Source organism: Malania oleifera, chromosome 12, assembly GCF_029873635.1.
Source record: "Malania oleifera isolate guangnan ecotype guangnan chromosome 12, ASM2987363v1, whole genome shotgun sequence".
Lineage (NCBI taxonomy): Eukaryota > Viridiplantae > Streptophyta > Magnoliopsida > Santalales > Ximeniaceae > Malania > Malania oleifera.
The window spans coordinates 83,520,042-83,539,552 of NC_080428.1; the positions used below are offsets into that span (position 1 = coordinate 83,520,042).

Genomic DNA, 19,511 nt, shown 5'->3' on the forward strand with positions numbered 1-19,511 from the left:
AACATATATATATATATATATATATATATATATATATATATATATCATATTAAGGAATAAAAATTTAATTTTAACCCCTAGGCGCTAGCTCAGTGGCAAGGGCAGACCCGGACGTACCTGTGACCCAGGTAGGCATCCCAAGTTCGATTCCTGCTTCACTGAGCAAATCCTGATTTACCTCCCTGCAGAGCCTTGGGGTGGGGACTATGGGGCGTGGGATTAGTCTCTGCTGTGGTGCATCCCAGGACTTGCTCTAGTAGATGCCGGCAAAGGACACCCAATGTTACTCAAAAAAAAAAAAAGGATTTTAAATCATTAATGTTTTATTTTTCCTAGTTTTTAGTCATATTAGAAGAAATTTTCATTTTTAGTAGTATATAGGATAGAGAGAAATATAGTGAAAACTGAGTTTTATTCTCTTTTTTTTTTTTTTTTCCAAATAAAAATCTTTGATCCAGACCTTTGCTATTTGCTAATTACATGGGTGTCCTGACCACAAGACCTTTCGCTAAGGTCCATACGTACCCTTCAGAGGCCGTGCTAGTCAAGTGAGTAGTGACCTGCATCCCCAGCAGCAGAGAGGTGGGGGTCCAGATGCACCATCAGCCACACGGGCTTACGCCAACCTCAGCCACCGGCTTATGATTAATCTAAGTCAGCAAAATAAGTGGTGATGCGATGACCCAGATCAGATTCTGCATGCCACATGGCGGCCCATCAACCAATCGGGCAACTTCTCTGCTATCCATCAAGATAAGCCCATTAACACATTAACAGCTTCAGCACTCCAAATCAAACAGAAACAGCACACCAGAACACACTGCAGGGCAAAAAAAAAAAAATCTGCTAATAAGCTAAAATGGCTTCCGCTGCCTGTGCTTCCTCTGCTGTGGTAGCCGTCTCGATCTCTTCTCCCAGGCAAGTTCTCTGAATAACCATAACACGGAACGGGGTTGATTAGCAAATACTGATAGAAACACAAATGGTACCATTTTGAATGATCACACATACATAAACACAGACAGACTGAAAGTTTGATATGATGCTAGTCATGTGTGCATGATCAATTTGGTTGGTTATGAACAAATCATTCTCTACTTCAGTGATGCTTTAGTTGGATTCTTTTTTTATACTGCATGTTTGTACAGAGGCAAATAAGAATGTAGTCAAATTAGCTAACACTGAATATTTCCTCTGTTTGATTGATTATATAGTGAAATAGAAACTGAACTCAATCATTGTACTGAATAAATATACCTTTAATCAGTTCCCAGAAGAGTGGATCTGTTCTTGGGGCAACCAAGGCATCTTTCCTTGGAGGGAGAAAACTGAGAGCGAGGAAGTATACAGCACCAGCCGGAACACGGTCTCTTTCCGTATGTGCAGCAGCAGCTGACCCAGACAGGCCTCTCTGGTTCCCAGGCAGCACCCCTCCTCCTTGGCTCGATGGCAGGTTCAGCACTAGTTTTCTTTCTTAAATTTCTGTGCTCTGTATTTTGTAACTATGTTCCTAAAATTTTATCCGAATCCTGCATGGCAGCCTCCCCGGAGACTTTGGCTTTGATCCTCTAGGCCTCGGTAAGTCAAGGCAGTACCATCCAATTTAGCTCATCATCTGGTTCTTTGGGTATCTTATCACTGACAACCTCATCAACATTTGATTGTCTTGAATAGGGTCTGATCCAGAGAGTCTGAGATGGAACCAACAAGCAGAGCTTGTACACTGCAGATGGGCTATGCTAGGTGCTGCAGGTATTTTCATCCCAGAGTTCTTAACGAAGATCGGAATCCTCAACACCCCCTCATGGTACACAGCCGGAGAGCAGGAATACTTCACGGACAAAACCACCCTCTTCATAGTTGAGCTATTTTTCATTGGTTGGGCAGAAGGAAGACGGTGGGCGGACATCATCAAGCCTGGGTGTGTAAACACAGACCCCATATTCCCCAACAACAAGCTAACTGGGACTGACCTTGGCTACCCAGGTGGCCTCTGGTTTGACCCACTTGGCTGGGGTACTGGTTCTCCCGAGAAGCTCAAGGAGTTGAGGACAAAGGAGATCAAGAATGGAAGGTTGGCCATGCTCGCTGTGATGGGTGCTTGGTTCCAGGCAATATACACAGGCACTGGACCCATTGACAACCTCTTTGCCCACCTTGCTGATCCCGGTCATGCCACCATTTTTGCAGTAAGTGCAAATCCCAGAGTTCAACAGTTACGCTTGATTGTTTCATTTCTCACATATTAAAACACACAATATAATGCACACAAGAAGAGCATATGTGCCAATGGAATTCATGTTTCACACAAATACACAACTGCAATGTACTGTAGAATATATGTCTATCCACAAAGCATATATGATATGCCATAAATGAAAATAGGCAAAACTAATGAGCATGCATTACTGTATACATATTATGCCAAAAGCAAAGCAACATAACATACCAAAAGCAGGAAAATCTAATCTGGCTGCTTGTGCAATTGTGCTGACTTTTTATGTGGTCTGTGTGCAGGCTTTCACTTCCAAGTGATAGATCAAGGAGAAAGCTAATTGAAATTGATGCCTGGAAGAACATTGAATCTTTGCATAAAGAAGTTGAAGATTGCTTGTGCAAGATACTTTTGTATCATTAGAACTTGTATTACCTCTGTTCATGATTCCTACAGAATGAGCGCGCTGTGTACAAATACTACTTTACTTCTTTCAAGTTGGATGCCATAAAAATAAACTAGTTAGCAATGAAAATTGTCCATATAAACACCCATTTGTTCGAGAGAGAAAAATCTAAAATTTAATAGACATTCAAGGAATTCAAAGCCCATGAACGTAAAATAGATGGTCAATTGTTAAAAATACAAATCTTTCTCTTCACCTCACAAAGTATTCTGAGAAAGATCATCGAAAACCAGGACTATTAACAAAAAATCACAAGAAAATAAATGTTAGTACTTAAATTATGTAACAGAGTACAACAGTATCTATTATCTCTAGCATTTCACGCGGAAAAAATAAAAGTCCATCGATAATTACATCTGATACTGCAGTGATGACTATCAAAACTATTTTAAGGACACTGGGTTGACTTATATTACTGTCAAAACAATCATATTATATAGGACATTCAAAACTTCATGTCCAATAATATATTTGACGGCAGCAAACTCAGATGCAGCTTGTCTTGGGAATTCTCTCGGTGGATTTCCCATGCTCAAACCATTGTGCTTGATTACTCAACTGGGTAGCCCAGCCCCATCCCAAAACCTTCTTCAGTCCATCCTAAGGTTTGAACTTAGGACCTCCAAAATGGACATCCCAAAAAAGCATAAAACAATATTTATATAGTTTCTTTTATTTCTGTTCTTTAACATATAATCTAGATTAGTATTTGTGCATTTCAGCATTAACATGGTTAAACGTTCGAACTCTTCCAACTTGGAAATTGGTCACATTAACACCGAATATTTCATCAACTACGTATATGTTTACTAATAAACAAGAGATTAGGCTTTGTTTTTTCAGAACTCAAACAACTGCTTCTTCAATTCTGCAAAGATGATGCACTAAGCCAGCAAAATAAGAAGACTTAGATGATGAACAAGAAGAATAAGAATTAGAAGAAGAAGAAGAAAGAAAGAAAGAAAAAGCTCATACGAAAAACTTGATTCTGCAAGAAATTCCATACAGACATTATCAAACACATTTTGATAAAGTAATTATGTTCACAATAGCCAACAGCAGCCCTCGACTGGAGAGGGAGCCATATCAAACCTGGAACCCTGTTCTTTGCATGATTGCCAGCTGAATACTGACAAACTCAAATAAGCATAAAGTTCCAAATGTCATGAATTAGCAAAATAGCATTACTTCATGGGAGCTGGTCTCAAATGGAATCCTGTGCACACATGGCTAACATACCAACCAATGCATAGAGAAGGATTGTTTGTTTTTTATTTCATATGGAATGATGCATAAATGATGCATAACTTACAACTAGTCAAAAGGAAATTAAGTAATTTGTAAAAGCCAATAGATGCAATCCGACAAGGTCCATTTAACACAAAGTAAACAAGTCATATCACAAATTGAGAGATTGTGTCCAATAAAGTTTAGAAACAACAATCAAAGATAAGAAAGCAACAGATGAAAGGTGAAGACAAGCAAGGGTGTGCTTTGCATGAATCTCCTTAGACAATTTGAGTACGAAACAATCATCATGTGAGAACTTGCATTCAAATTTATTGGCAGGAAGTAAATATTTTTTAAAAAAATGTGCTGCTAAACTCAGCTATTGAATTCCTTTTGAAATTGAGCTGTATGAAGAAGAAGAAGAAGAAGAAGAAGAAGACGGAAAGAAAGAAAGAATTGGAAATTAGGTCTTTCAAAAGGAAATTTCTCCACTTGCACCATTCTTTGCAACAAAATGGTCACTCAAGACATACAATCCAAGTAGCCAGTACCACATCAACTCTTGCCATAGCCTTCTTTTGAGCCTAGAAAATAATTTCTATTTCCATCAAAGATTAAAAATTGGGTGACCACTATGTTGGCTAGACATCATGGTAGCACAATCAAAATGATGGGAATCCATGGTGGGTAAGTTCAAAAGATCAAGGGGGGCAAATCCACTTGATTCAAGGAACCTTCCAACAATTTAAAAGGGAATAAATATAAATAGGCTAGAATTTTGAAAAAAAAAAAAAAGGGATCAATGGGTTGTTCTTAGATTATAGAACCAACAGTAACTTAACCCTAGATATCTTACAAGTTCTCAATATTAAAGAGATTACCGCAGAAAGAAAGGAGAACATGTTATTGCACTTCAATTAGTACCATTTCTATATATTAAATGGACTCCATTGAACATGCTCTTCAAGAATGCATTTACGCAAATGATGAGAACGAACATTGAACCAAGTCTCGTTAACCAAGCAAAGAGACAGGATGAAATTTGATCCACTCAACCACTTAATGCTCCCAGTTACCTAAACTTCAAAGCGCTAGAGCCACCAAAAGCATCAGAATCTGAATCCCCTTTTAAGTTTTAACAATATCAACTTGACTCCAAAATGACAGTTACTGCCAACTTGACTATAAATAGAGTGTTCACATAGACAATTCCATGTTAGATGGCACCACCACTAAGTGGCACAAAAGACAGTGTGGAAAGACCCAGATAGCATGCAAGTATTCAAATCCTGACATATTTTAAGGCCATTAAACCATATGGATAGACCATATCTGTGCCTGTGGACATCTCAATTAGATAGTAAAAGATGCCAAATAGTCTCAGAGGTTCACAAAGTCGGGTTCAAAACAATAAAAATCCATCTTCATCCACCAGTGATAAAGCTAAGCAATTATTGACTATGATGCCACTAATAAAATATTTGATGTAGATAATTCCAAGTTGACTAGGTGCTCTAAACAATGAATTTCTTTGGAGTATCCCAAACATAATAATAATAATAATAATAATAATAATAATAATAAAGAAGAAGAAGAAGAAGAAGAAGAAATTTGCTTGTGATTGTGTCCTTGAAGATGCTTTCTATCTTCTCATTTGACTATCTAAGAACAGTTTCTAAACTTTCAGTACTCAATATTCAAGACACAGAGCCTTGACCACATTAAACACAAAATCAATAGGCTTTACATAGAGACTTGGTCAAATTATGAATAAGATTATCACCTCAATGAAGAAACGACAAACTACATGTGGGATTGAACCTTTCAGTCATTTTATAGCAACACAACCAGCAAAAAATTAAAAATAAAAATAAAGAAGTTCTAAATATTCTACCAATTGGGTTCATCATTCTTGTGGTACTGAAACATTCCCAATCAAATACAAACCTTAACAATTTGCAATTAAAGAGAGAGACAATGTTTTGTTGGTAGAACATGAAAAGACCCAAAATAAAAATAAAAATTACAGTAAGTACGAAGTCAATTTATAAAATTTTCAATTCATACAATGTCATTTCAATCTAACAAATTACTCATCTCTCTTTCTCCGAGTATCACCAACACATATATTACATAATTTAATTTTTGTGGAAAAAAAAAAATACAAGAAAAATGAGCTGAAGACTTTAGTAATAGAACTGTGAACTGAAAACTCTAAAAACACAAACCGGTTAGGATGGACGGCGGCTCGGAGGGCGCACCGAGAGCTGAACCGGGATGGGCCGGCCGGTACCGGACCCGCCGCAGCTGCTGCACGCCATGCGACCCGACCCGGCGCAGGTCCGGCACCCGACGTCCCCGTCGGACCACCGCGAACAGAGACAGCTGACCCGGCCTGTGCCGTTGCAGGTGGTGCATCTCGGGACCGGGCCGGCCATGGGCTTCTGGTCCATCACCGACTTCACCAGCACGGCTCCGGCCAACACGCCCAGACCCGTCGCCAACTGGGTCAGCACGATCGGACTCATATCGATTCAATTGGAGTTACAGAGAATCCCGGTGGTAGAAGACGATCAAAATTGAGATAAACAAAATCCAGACTTTTGTTTTCCGATTTTGATTTTGGGTTTTAATGGGAGAGGAGGAATCTAAGTGGTGGTTGAGTTGTACACGTCGACGCGTCCGGGTTCGTGTGGATTCTGAAAATTTGAAGGATATTTTGTATTTTTCTGAGATGTTTTGGAGTTGCTATTGCTTCGCTTCTTCGCTCCTTATCCTGGCCTCTTGTTTGGGTGCTGCTGCCTTGCAAGACTGGTCCTTGGGGTGGATTTCTCTCTGGTGCATTCTTGTATAAATAGTTTCTGTGAATGTCCGATGGGGACAGACTTCGTCTTATCATTTTTGAGAAATCGTGACCATTCCATTATTGATCGGACGGTTAATATTGTTAATCATCTTAATCAGCATTAGACATGGTGTGAGCTCTATAAAATTATAAACATGGTGACCGCACAATCTAATATTGTTGTTTTACTAACACAATTATGACCTTACGATTTGTTGACCATCAAGTAAAATGTGTCCCCTTGGTCAAATTAATGTTTAATAAAACTTAAATTGTGTTGGGAGTTGTTCATCATTTTGGCCCGCACAAAAAAAAATATTTATTAGTTAGTTTATCGTTTTCCATTTATTTGTTAGATGTTTGACAAACGCTAAACTATGTTTGAAATTTAAGAACAAGTTTTTTATATATCTTAGGTGAACACAATCTTTTTGATTTATTGAAATTAAAACTAAGTGTCGTTTAGTGAATTTGTCTCTTTTTCTAACTTAAAGTAAACGTTTGACTTAAGTTATGCGTAGGAATTATGAATGCAAGAAATTTTTATTGAGTCTATACTTTAGAGTGATTGAAATTTATAATAAAAGTGTTTATTAGTGAGTCTCCCTATTTTGTTTGTCTCCTACTCACTTGTTAGTAAGTTTGAAAATTTAAAATTTGACCACTTGAAATTCAACAATGGTTTTCACTTTATATTTAAAATTTAGTAGGTATGCTGCCTATTTTGATTTGTTGGAACTTAGAATATATATATATATATATATATATATATATATATATATATATAGGCCTTTCAACATGTGTATCTCGTATTGTTTTGGTAAAATTTGACCCTTTGAAATTTATTTTTTTATGTTTCCAATGGGCACTGGACCTTTAGTACATTTGAATTAAAAATTTTGTTTGGGGAAAGAAAAGAAAATGAAAATAAGGAGAAAACGTAGTTTTTCTTGTACTTTCATTATATATGAAATACTATAAAAAATGAAAGTTTATTTTATTATGACTAGAAATTAGAAAAAACGAACTATGAATAATGTCTAAAATCAATTTTTTGTTCATAAATTTGGTACATTTTTTTTCTTTCTCACTTTTCCTAATAACCAAACATGAAAATGTGGATTTTTTTATATTTTCCTTTCATTTTTCCAATATTTTACGGGCTTATGACATGTTATGACATGTTGAAATTCGAGCGCAAAGTTTATTTGTCTTGCATTTTTTGTTTGTCTCATAAATGTTTCATAAGCTTACATTGTGTTTTTGAGTTGTTCGAGGTTTAAATCAGCAATCTATATTTAAATTTAGTAATTTGACAACGTAATTCATTTAAGGGTATGTTCATTAAACCTGTTACTACTTTTAATTTTTCAAATTTACACTTAACCCCCCAATAATATTTAATCACCTAACTAATTTTTGGGTGTTTAAAATTATATCATTATTTGAATTCAAAACTTATCATTATATTTCAAATTTAATAATGAAAAATAACCCAACGTCATCCCTTATTTTTTTTGGACAAAACATAACACTTTAGGATTGTGAACACACGCAAAGCTACTATTGAATGAACTAAGAATCGTGACACATTATTCATTGCAAGATGAATAAAATTAATTTTTTAAAAATAATTTTAATTTACATACTATCGTGTTGACAAGTTATTTGCGAATTTCAAAAATTTGAAACCTAGATGACTTAAATGTAAATCTCGGTAGCACAAAAAATAGAAACGATATAAAATTACATTTGAGAACATAGAGACCTGATCTCAATTGGATTAGTATAAATGTTTTAAAGCACAAATAGTAATATAAAGACGTCCAAAACTATTTGCTGGTAAAAATGCATTTAGCCTTAGATTCACCTTTTTAATTGTTGACCATCTCTCATATGCTTCTTCGATCTCAAACTATGTTTTGAATAATAATTCAACTCCATTGAAATTTATACTGTTATTTCATGTTATATAATTATATTTTACTATCATTGCCCCAAGAATGTACACTATATTATTATTATTATTATTATGGTTTAGAGGCATTACAATAATTTCATGAGTAATAGCAAAATCCCATGTGATGTCAAATACTATAATCTTATATACTAGAAATTCTGATCATGGGTCTAAATAAGTAAGAATAATATTTCTGAAAACATATCCAAATGATTTTAATAATATTTTTTAAATAATCCAAGCCTAAAATCACCAAATATGGATTAGGATGTTATTATGTAATAATAAGGATTCTGGAGGAAAACTGACACGCGCCAGATTGAGGTTCTGGTCCGAAAGGGCGTGGGTTCAACTCCCACTCTCTACAAATATATTATTTTTTTCATATCCTCATTATTAATTATTAGATGAGTAGTTAAATTATTAGATGGTTCAAATCCCACTCTCCACAAATATATTATTTTTTTCAACTTTCTTGTTTATTGGAGTGAAATTTGACTCATGAGTTGAGATTTTACCTAGTAAATTTAATATGTCATTTATTCTTTTATAATTTAACTTTAAGAACATATAAAATACTTCTTACATTACAATCTAACATAATATACGTGTTTCTATACATTATATATTGAATTAATATATTTTATACTCAAATCAAGCTTAATAAACCGATTTGTACTTGGGTTCCACAGATAAAGTTGTACAAGTTCCAAGTTAAACTCGACTATCCCACTGTTTATAGTCTGACATAAACAATAAAATAAAATCCAAAATTAGGATTATTGAAAAAATACACCTATGTTGAATCTGGGAATTGAATTTGAATAAATTAGATGAACGTGAATTTGGTTTTCTACTGTGTTTCATTCAAATTCTTGCAAAATCCTAGAGAGGGGGTCAAAAGACTTGTCTGATATTGATGTTGATTCTGGATGTTCTAATGTATTCCAAGAAACAGACATCATCTTCATGTGAAAACTGCAGTTCAATAGGAGTAATCTCAGCATTATCTTTGTCGGCGAAGATCCGGGGAACCCCTGCAAAGAAAACAAACAGATGGGTTAGAAGAAAATCATGGAAAACACACTTTCTGGAAAAATAATCCCATCTCGCCCCCTCCAAGATGTATCACATAAAGTTGGGGTAAATTGCACAACTAATCCTTGAAGCTTCACTTGATTGCACTTTTAAGTTCTCACATTTCTCCGTTTTATGCAAAGCCTAGAAGATTCAAAGTTTCCAAAAGATCGTACTCGTAAAATTTTCAATTTCCTATCTGCTTACCATGAAAGCATTCCCTTGCCTCTCCAGCCATAAGTACAACATCACCACTTCGAAGGAACATCCCTAATGGCGGATCCTCTCTGGACTTTCCTCCCAAAAGGAAAATAGCTTTGCAGCCCAGACTTCACAAGAGAAACGGTGTTCATAAGTTTTCCACTTGTTAAAAAACAAAACCTAGAAAAATAAGTGGGCGAGGGGGGTGATACCTCATGCTTACTATCGGCTTACTCCAATCCGCTTCCATGTCATCGAGATGGCCCCCAAGACTATCACCTGACAAGAATCAAAAGTTAAGAACAGTCATTTCACCCCATACATCAAAGAGTGGGTTTTTAATATCAGCTCGTCGCTTCTCACTTCTAAATTAGAACATTAGTTAAAACTCAATGAACTTCCATTGATTAACTCTACTTCTAGTGTAACTAAAGCATAGCTTGATCATTTAAATCCTTTGAAAATCCATTGTTAACAGCTTCAACAACATAATATACTTAATCTATGTTTGGGGGGGGGCCCTTGGATTTAGACTTGTATAGGATTTGAATAAAATGAAATATAAAATAGTGCTAAAATTTGTCCAAATCCATCTAAATCAAAATCCAAGTTTCCAAATCCAGACTCCTAACCGCAGCGTTAGAGAATAAAAGATACGAACTTTATTTTAGGAGTACCTATCCCAAAGTAGTTCACAATTGCAGCTTCCGGCTTGAATTCATCCTCCACAGGCATTGCAGGAGCTGCCATTCTTTTAGCCAGTTCACAAAGTGCATCGGGGATCTTATTATGTGGAAGAGATACGTCATAGTTCCGCTGCACCATGAACACATTTGCTCTATTAATGGTTCATTCCCAAACTATAGATTGCTTAGCTTTAATGGTAAAATGGGGTTTATCGAACACAGGCATGCAAAACAACCTGAAACAACTTTTCCAGTTGAGCTTTCTTGCAGCTTCTAACGAAATAAAATATTACTCCTAGGAGTATCCCTAAAATACAAGGTGTCTTCTATTGATTTTCATTCATCAAAATAAGCCAATAACCATTCAAAACAAAATGACAGTCTATGCTATTCACCAATCCATTCATCATAAATTTAAATAAATATGAAATTAGACTGATTAATGCCTACACCAGTACATAAAATGTGAATCATTATATCATTGAACTAATTACAAACAAAATGTTTGCCATATAGCCCAAAAGTTAAAAAAACTTCCATTTTGGGCAGTGTATATCAATACTGCATTACAAAAGGAGAACCATTTAGCCTTCAATTGCCATTTTTCTTCTTCTCACAATTTGTTGCCACTTGTACTTCATTTAGATGTTCTTGAGGCATTTAAAAAACAATCATTTCTTTTTAAGTTTTTTTCTTTCTCTATGCACTTTTGTACAATTCTGTGTATTCCACTTATCGTCTATCATTAATATTTCAATTTTATCTTATTAAAAATGGATACTCAAATTCACTCATCAACAAACCCATGCATAGCACAGCTGAGCATAATTAATGGTATAATATTTAAGTTAACTATGCATCAAACATGTTGTGATATGGATCAAATAAATAGAATCCACAGCGGAATAAACAACAAGTAAATGCAAACACAATTAGAATAAGAACAACAACAACTTTTACGAGGTTTGACAAAGCCTACATCCACAGAAACAATGACACACAAATTTCACTATGAAATCACAATGTATACAAAAAAACTTCTTAAAATGATCACTCATGACTTCAATATATGCCCAGAATAACATATATGAGGTTTCCCTCTGTTTACGCAATCACCCAACGTTCAAAAATTCAAAATTCAAAAAAATTGCTCACAGCCCATGCGCCTTTCGTCGATGAGTTCAAGGCTTCGTTGATGATTCATAGAAGACCACTAGTCAACGATAACATGCTTTCGTCGACGAGTCCGGAACTTTGAGATTTTCTTGCTTTCGGCATTTTCTCGTCGACGATTTCTGAACCTTCGTCGATGAGTCCTTGTTGTCCTCTCATCGACAAACACAGGGCATTCATCTACGATCTCCTGCTGTGCTGCCCTTTCATGTTTTTCCTTCTTCCTTCTTTGCTTAAGAAAAACAAAGTATAAGAGCCACAAACAACAATCTCCACCTTGGCGATTATACGCCCCTTAGGAGAATCCCAAAAAACATGTTTAACTGCTCCACCTTGAATTTATAAACGCCTGATTGGGTATGTCTCCCTTCTATCACTTGGAGACATGGAGTAAGTCCAAACAATGCTTTAACTTCTTTGAAACAACTGATTTCGTCAGAATATCCGCTGCATTTTCAAACGTGTGAACTTTCTCCAACACAGCTCACCCAAAGCAATCAATTCCCAAACCCTGTGAAACCTCACATCAATGTGCTTGATTCTAACATGGTATATCTGATTTTTCGCCAAGTAAATGGCACTTTGACTACCACAATGCAGTACCAAACCATCTTACTGTAATCCCAGCTCTCTGACTAAACTAGTAAGCCATAAAGCTTCCTTTGCAGTTTCGGCAACTGTCATATATTCCGCTTCAGTCGTGGATAATGCTACCAGAGACAGTACCATGGATTTCCAACACACCGATCCTCCTACAAGGGTAAACACATATCCCATTGCTTCTGTCATCCATATCTCCAGCATAATCAGCATCAACAAACCCCATAACAGAAGGATAACTCTGTTGCTTGTCGAACATTATGCCATATCCCGATGTACCCCATAAGTATCTGAGTATCCATTTGATAGATTCCCAATGTTACCTTCCTGGATTAGAAAGAAATTTACTTACCACGCTCACCGCATGAGCCAAATCCGACCTCATACACACCATGACACACATCAAACTCCCCACAACACTAGCATGGGGACCTTTGACATATCCTGGGTTTCCTCATCCGAACTTGAGCAATCTGCAGTAGACAACTTGAAATGATTTGCTATAAGTGTACACACCGGTATTGCATTAGTCATGGTAAACCTCTCCAACACCTTCTATACATAACTGCCCTGAGATAACCATAACCTCCCTATAGTTTTGTCACGGAGAATCTTCATCCCAAGTATTTCTTGGTTGAACCAAGATCCTTCATGTCAAATTCCTTACACAACAGGTCTTTTAACTGATTCACCTCAATTAAATCCTTTACAGCTATCAACATGTCATCGATATACAATAACAAGAAAATAAGAGAACCATCCTCAAGCTTATTCACATATACATAGCAATCATACTCACACCTTTTGTAGCCAATCTTGATCATGTAAGAATTAAACCGTTTATACCATTGCCTTGTAGACTGTTTCAACCCATAAAGAGATTTTTTCAACTTATAAACAAAATTTTTTTTTCCCAGTTCAATAAATCCCTCTATCTGTACAATGTAGATTTGTTCTTCTAAGTCACTGTGAAGAAACGTCATCTTCACATCCATTTGTTCCAAATGAAGATCGTAATGAGCTACCAACCCTAACACAATTCTAATAAAAGTATGTCAGATCATTGGAAAAAAGATCTCATCATAATCTATCCCCTTCTTTTGCGAATATGCTTTTGCCACCAACAATGCCTTGAATTTCTCTACTTCATTTTTTAAAATTGTCTCCTTCTTCCTATATACCCATTTGCAACCTATCAGTCTCTTCCCATCTGGAAGTTTCACCAAGTCCCAAGTTTTGTTCTTATGTAGAGATTCCATCAGGAATCATCGCTCTCATCCACCTATCTTCTCCTGGTCGTGCACTGCCTCTTCAAAAATGTAGTTATATCATTGCAACAAGTAAGGAAAGTATAAGATACTAAGAGGTCTGATAGTGCGTCTGGATCTCCATATAGGAATATCATCAACTTGCTAGTTTTCCGAGCTAGAGCTCCCTACAACCATAGGACCATGATCATTTCCGTTGCCCTGAGCTTCCAACTCCACCTGCATAACATGTTCATCACTACCCCAACTTTCTAACTCTTGCTTATTTTCTTTATACTCTTGAGTACACTTCACCATAGCCTTCTCATCAAAAACTACATCCTACTGATCACCACCATGTTTGCCACTGAATCCCACAACTTGAACCCCTTCACACCTTCTAGATATCCCAAAAAGATGCATCAAAAAGACTTCGGATCAAGCTTAGACCTCTTCTCACTAGACAGGTGGATATAGGTTGGACACCCGAATACCTTTACTCTGGAGTAGTTTACTGCATTTCCCGTCTAAACCTCTTTTGTCACTCTACTCTCTAGTGATGCCCTTGGTGATCGGTTTATCAGAAAACAAGTCATACTAACTGCCTCGACCCAAAAGTTCTTCAATAGCCCTGCATTAAGCCTGATGCACCGAGACCTATCGGCAAGAGTCTGGTTCATCCGTTCTGCCACACAATTTTGTTGAGGTGTTCGGTGAACTGTAAAATGTCTTTTGATGCCCTGCTCTGCACAAAACTCCATAAACCAAGAATCAGCGTACTTGATCCCATTATCCGACCTTAAGTATTTGATTCTCCTCCCCGTTTGGTTCTCCACTTCAGCCTTCCAAATCTTAAACCTAGCAAACGTATCTGATTTGAAACGCATGAAGTATACCCAAACCTTTCATGAGTAATCATCAATAAAACTCACATAATACACATGTCTAACCTTTGATGCAACTCTAACTGAGCCCCAAACATTTGAATGCACATAGTCAAGAATACCTTTCATCTTATGAGTAGCTGATCTGAACTTTACCCTCTTTTGTTTTCCAAGAACACATATCCTGCAAAAGTCCAATTGACATGATTTCAAGCCCTTCAAAAGTTTCCTCTTATGCAGTTCCTTCATGCCGTGTTCCCCCATATGCCCAAGGCGCCACAAGACGGTCTCATTTGATTCAGCATCCACAACTGCAACTCCACCTACAACGGTACGCAACGTCAAGACTCCACCTTTGGACTTGTAATTAAAGTCATTACAATCCAAAGTGCCAAGAGATATTAAACTCTTTCTCAACTCAGGTATATGTCTTATATTATATAATGTTCTTACAGCACCATCAAATATCTTTATCTTTACATTTCCTATGCCAACAATCTTGCAAGAAGCATCATTACCTATAAGAACTGATCCAGAATTCAATAACCTGTAAGTGCTGAACCACTCCTTGTTCAAAGTCATGTGATAAGAACATGTCGAGTCAAGTATCCAAGAGTCCATTAGATTATCCAACCCCACTGAAACTGATAGAACATTACCATCTGTTGAATCTTCTTCTTGAACAACATTTACAAATTTTGAAATCCCCTTATGCTTTTCAGCATTTCCCTTTTTCCAATCCGGACAACTCTGGTTTCACATGTCCCTTTTCACCGCATTTATAACACCAGATTTCCTTCTTCTTCTTGGATTGTTTTCGGGATGATTTCTGACTAGACCCATTCTTAAACTTTCCTTTGCCTCGCTCATTACTAGCCTTTACCACAAGTCCTTCTCCTTCATCATATATCTTTAACTTTTGATGAAAATTTAACAAGACACTTATTACCTCTTCAAGATCAAGAGTTTCTTTTCCCCATGTAAGAGTGATCACAAGATTTTCGTAGGTATAAGTCGGGGCAAAGAATTTAATAGCATCAAAGCCTTATCATCCTCATCAAACTTCACATCAACCCTCATCAAATCACTTATGATTTGGTTAAAAGCATTGATGTGTTGATCCAGACTTGATCCTTCAACCATCTTAAGTCACTATAAACGCTGCTTAATAAAAAGTTTGTAATTGAGGGATTTAGACATGTACCAACTTTCTAACTTTCGCCAGATAGCCGCTGGAGAATCCTCCTCCATCACCCGAGAGAGAACTTCGCCGGCCAAACACAAGCGTATTGTAGACGCTGCCTTTGCTTTCAAATCTACCCATGTTGCCTCATCCATTCCTTCTGGTTGAGTATCAAGCAAAGCCTTAACCATTCCTTGTTGCACAAGAATGTTCTTCACTCTCCTTTACCATAAACCGAAGTTTCCAGTTCCATCAAATTTAACAACGTTAATCTTGTAGAAGACGATCCCGATGCCATAACAACAATTGCTCTGATACCAATTTGTTGTGATATGGATCAAATAAATAGAATGCACAACGGGATAAACAACAAATAAATGCAAACACAACCAGAATAAGAACAACAATAGATTTTACGTGGTTTGGCAAAGCCTACATCCACGAAAGCAATGACACACAAATTTCACTATGAAATCACAATGTACACAATACACTTCTCAAAATGATCACTCACTACTTCAATATATGCCCAAAATAACATATATAGAAGTTCCTCGGAGGTTTCCCTCCATTAACCCAACCACCCAACGTTCAAAAATTCAAAATTTAGAAAAACTACTCACAACCCAGGTGCCTTTCGTAGACAAGTTCAGGGCTTCGTCGACGATCCATAGAAGACCACTCATCAACAATAACATGATTTCGTCGACGAGTCCAGAACTATAAGATTTTCCTACTCTCGGTATTTTCTCGTCGACAATTTCAAAACCTAGGTCGACGAGTCCTTGCCGTCATCTCATCGACGAACACAGGGCATTCGTCGATGATCTCCTAATGTGCTACCCTTTCATGTTTTTCCTTCTTCCTTCTTTGCTTAAGAAAAACAAAGTATAAGAACCACAAACAACAAAACAAATTATAAATCCAATAGCTTGGTGGAAGAAAATCTTTAGCATATGTGAATCTTAACCAAAAGAGTTGGAAACGAAGATGATAGTAGCATAGCACTTGAAATGAATTAAACATAGCCAATTTATGTTTGTAGTTTTTTATGGTTAAACCCATGATGTTCATAAGAGTAGCAAAAAATGGTATATATTAGGAAAGAGTTCAGCCAGCCACAATGGTAATTATAAACAAGTAAATCTCGTGAAGTCATGAGTTGAACCATAAAATCAAATAGGGTAAAAGTTCTAGCAATGTTACTGAAAATGAGTAATTGGAACAAATAAAAAATCAGAATTAGCAATGACCTTGGACCAGTCAAATTGTAGGCCAAGGGTACTCCACCGTAACTTTCGCAGAAGAACAGATGCTGAAATTGATTTGCATGACTTTCCCTTGGACGATGCAACTGATTCATCACAAAATTGCCATTTACAAGCATCCGTGCTGCCAATACAAGAATTAAATCCAGTATCCAGGTCTGCAACCAAGACTTTCTGTTCCTTTGCTTCATTGAACAAGCTGCGTATAGGCCCATAAATCGCATTATGATTTGTTCTGTTTGGAGGCTGTGGGAAACTTGTTAAGCTCTCCCTTATCCACTGACATTGTTCCTCAATACTCAATGCTCCAGGAATGAAATAGAACCCTACATTGAAAAACAGAACTAATTACCTAAATTTCTCTATCGTTCAAATTCAGAACCCCCAAATATAACAATGAGGAAAGTAATGAAATTGCCCATGGAACACCACTAGTTACAGTTATATTCAAATTCAATTTGGGCCTTAAAAATATACCCGTAAGCAGAACTGACATGTGCATAAATTATAACTGATTGACCATAGTCGTTTGAGCGTAGCCCAAAACATCGTGAAATTCACATATAGGACTATAGAACAGGGCACTAGAATTCTTTAGAGCTTTGAAAATAAGAAGAAAAGTAAAATGCGAAAAAATCCACTTTTTCCTGTTTAATTATCAAGGAAAAAGAGCAAGAAAATAAAATATACAGCAAACTAATAGACAAGATGTCTACCTTGCACGCCATTAACCTTTGATTTTTCTTAATTTTCTATCACATTGGAATAAATTTTTTTTCTTAATAGTACTTGAGGTAGGGAGAAAATAGGGAGATGTTGATTCCCTTACTTTCTTTTCCTTTATTTTTCTTTTGTACAATCCTTGCCCTAAATGGAGCGCACATGTAAAGATACAGAAAAATACAATTCAGGCCCGCAGCTTTAAAAAATTTAGAAAATTCTAATTTGTGTCCGAGAAAGGTTGTTAAAGCAAGTATCAAATTATCATCATTATTTAAGGCTTCGCATTATTTTCCAGCTGAGTAATTTGTAAGGTCAAATTAAACTTAAAAAAAAAACATTTTTTATAAAGAAATAAAAATCAAACTTTAGTTATGCTAATTCAGCATACCAGGACGACTCTCCAAGCAGAACAAAGGACGACCCAAATCGCAAGGAGGAACGATTACCCCCGGAGGAAGTTCACCGTTTCGATCGAACGTCTCAAGAATTGACTTGAAATCGATCACCTCCGACAGGTCGACTTTCTTCGGCTGTTTTTTCCTGAGAAACGATGTCTAAAAGTAAGGAATTGTTAATTGGTCAAGCGGGAAAAAAAAATCTATAAAGAATTAGAAAAGTGATGGTTCGTCATGTACTCACTTTTTGGAATGGAGGTCGTAGTAGAGCTTGTACTTCTTCTCTGCACTTCTGAAAGCGGTCCTCTCTGTATCGTCGGCGGCTTGTTCGGATCCGTACATTTCAGCTATTCGAGCGAGCAAGTTCTCCCCGTCACCGTCATGAATAAGGTCGGAGATACCGACCAGAAGGGAATCCGAGCAGATCGAAGGGCTCGGATGAGGTGGTTCGCTACAGGGGAGCTCGAACAGAAGGGGTCCGAGCTGATCGTCAGATTGAAGATGCCGAGCAGGTTGAAGGGCTCAGACGAGGCGGTTCGTCATAGGGGAGCTCGAACAGAGGGCTTGAGGGGCTCGGACGAAACGGCTGGTGCAGGGGAGCTCGAACCGAGGGTTCGGAGCTGAGGTTGGCAGAAGTGGGCGCAGGGGAGAGCTCGGACCGAGGGTTCAGAGCTGAGGTTGGCAGAAGAGGCCAACCCGAGTGGGGAGCTTGGGCGGGTCGGCCACTCACAGGTCAACTCTTCGCAGCCCGAGTCGTCGTGGGCCGAGGCATGGACCATGTGGCAGCTGGGCTGGGTGCTGGGCCGAACTCCCTCAACGGCTTATTAGTCTCTTAAGTGTTAAAGGGCCAATGGCAGTAGAGCACATGGGTATTCCAAAATAGTAGTTAGAATTTGTTATGTATAAAGCTAGAGGTCAGTGGGAATATAGGGGATTATAAAATTGGGAATCAATTTGTTTTTACTGTTCTTATTTCCATTTTCTTTATATGCACTAAAGTATTAGATTCAGTTCATTTCTGTAATTTCATTCTCTTACAAGTAATTCATTCAATCAAAGGAATTATCACTCACTTGAGTCATTACAAATTGTGTTGAGTTCATTCCATTTCAAGAGGGATCATTACAGTTCACCATTTTGATCGAACGTCTCAAGAATTGACTTGAAATCGATCACCTCCGACGGGTCGACTTTCTTCGGCTGTTTTTTCCTAAGAAACGATATCTAAAAGTAAGAAATTGTTAATTGGTCAAGCGAGAAAAAAAAATCTCTTATGAATTAGAAAAGTGATGGTTCGTCATGTACTCACTTTTTGGAAAGGAGGTCGTAGTAGAGCTTGTACTTCTTCTCTGCACTTT

General features: G+C 37.1%; 2 protein-coding genes across 3 annotated transcripts; one reads left to right on the plus strand and one right to left on the minus strand.

The window, feature by feature from the left end:
- Nucleotides 1-399: 399 nt before the first annotated feature.
- On the plus strand, nucleotides 400-2,750 carry LOC131144754 (chlorophyll a-b binding protein, chloroplastic). 2 transcript variants are annotated; one of them, XM_058093602.1, is made up of 5 exons: nucleotides 400-918; nucleotides 1,268-1,453; nucleotides 1,541-1,578; nucleotides 1,675-2,189; nucleotides 2,518-2,750. In XM_058093602.1, the coding sequence occupies exons 1-5, from the start codon at nucleotides 860-862 to the stop codon at nucleotides 2,533-2,535; spliced, it is 816 nt and encodes a 271-aa protein (XP_057949585.1). In that variant the 5' UTR covers nucleotides 400-859; the 3' UTR covers nucleotides 2,536-2,750. The 2 variants fall into 2 exon arrangements, with proteins under 2 accessions (XP_057949585.1, XP_057949584.1); XM_058093601.1 differs by lacking the exon at nucleotides 2,518-2,750 and having other exon boundaries at nucleotides 1,675-2,401.
- A 6,594-nt stretch (nucleotides 2,751-9,344) lies between these two features.
- On the minus strand, nucleotides 9,345-18,862 carry LOC131144755 (alpha-ketoglutarate-dependent dioxygenase alkB). Its single transcript, XM_058093603.1, has 7 exons — nucleotides 18,398-18,862; nucleotides 18,147-18,298; nucleotides 17,021-17,361; nucleotides 10,672-10,810; nucleotides 10,207-10,273; nucleotides 10,001-10,122; nucleotides 9,345-9,753 (listed from the first exon to the last, which is right to left on the minus strand). Exons 1-7 carry the CDS (start codon nucleotides 18,493-18,495, stop codon nucleotides 9,614-9,616), a joined length of 1,059 nt encoding a protein of 352 aa, XP_057949586.1. The 5' UTR covers nucleotides 18,496-18,862; the 3' UTR covers nucleotides 9,345-9,613.
- Nucleotides 18,863-19,511: the final 649 nt, after the last annotated feature.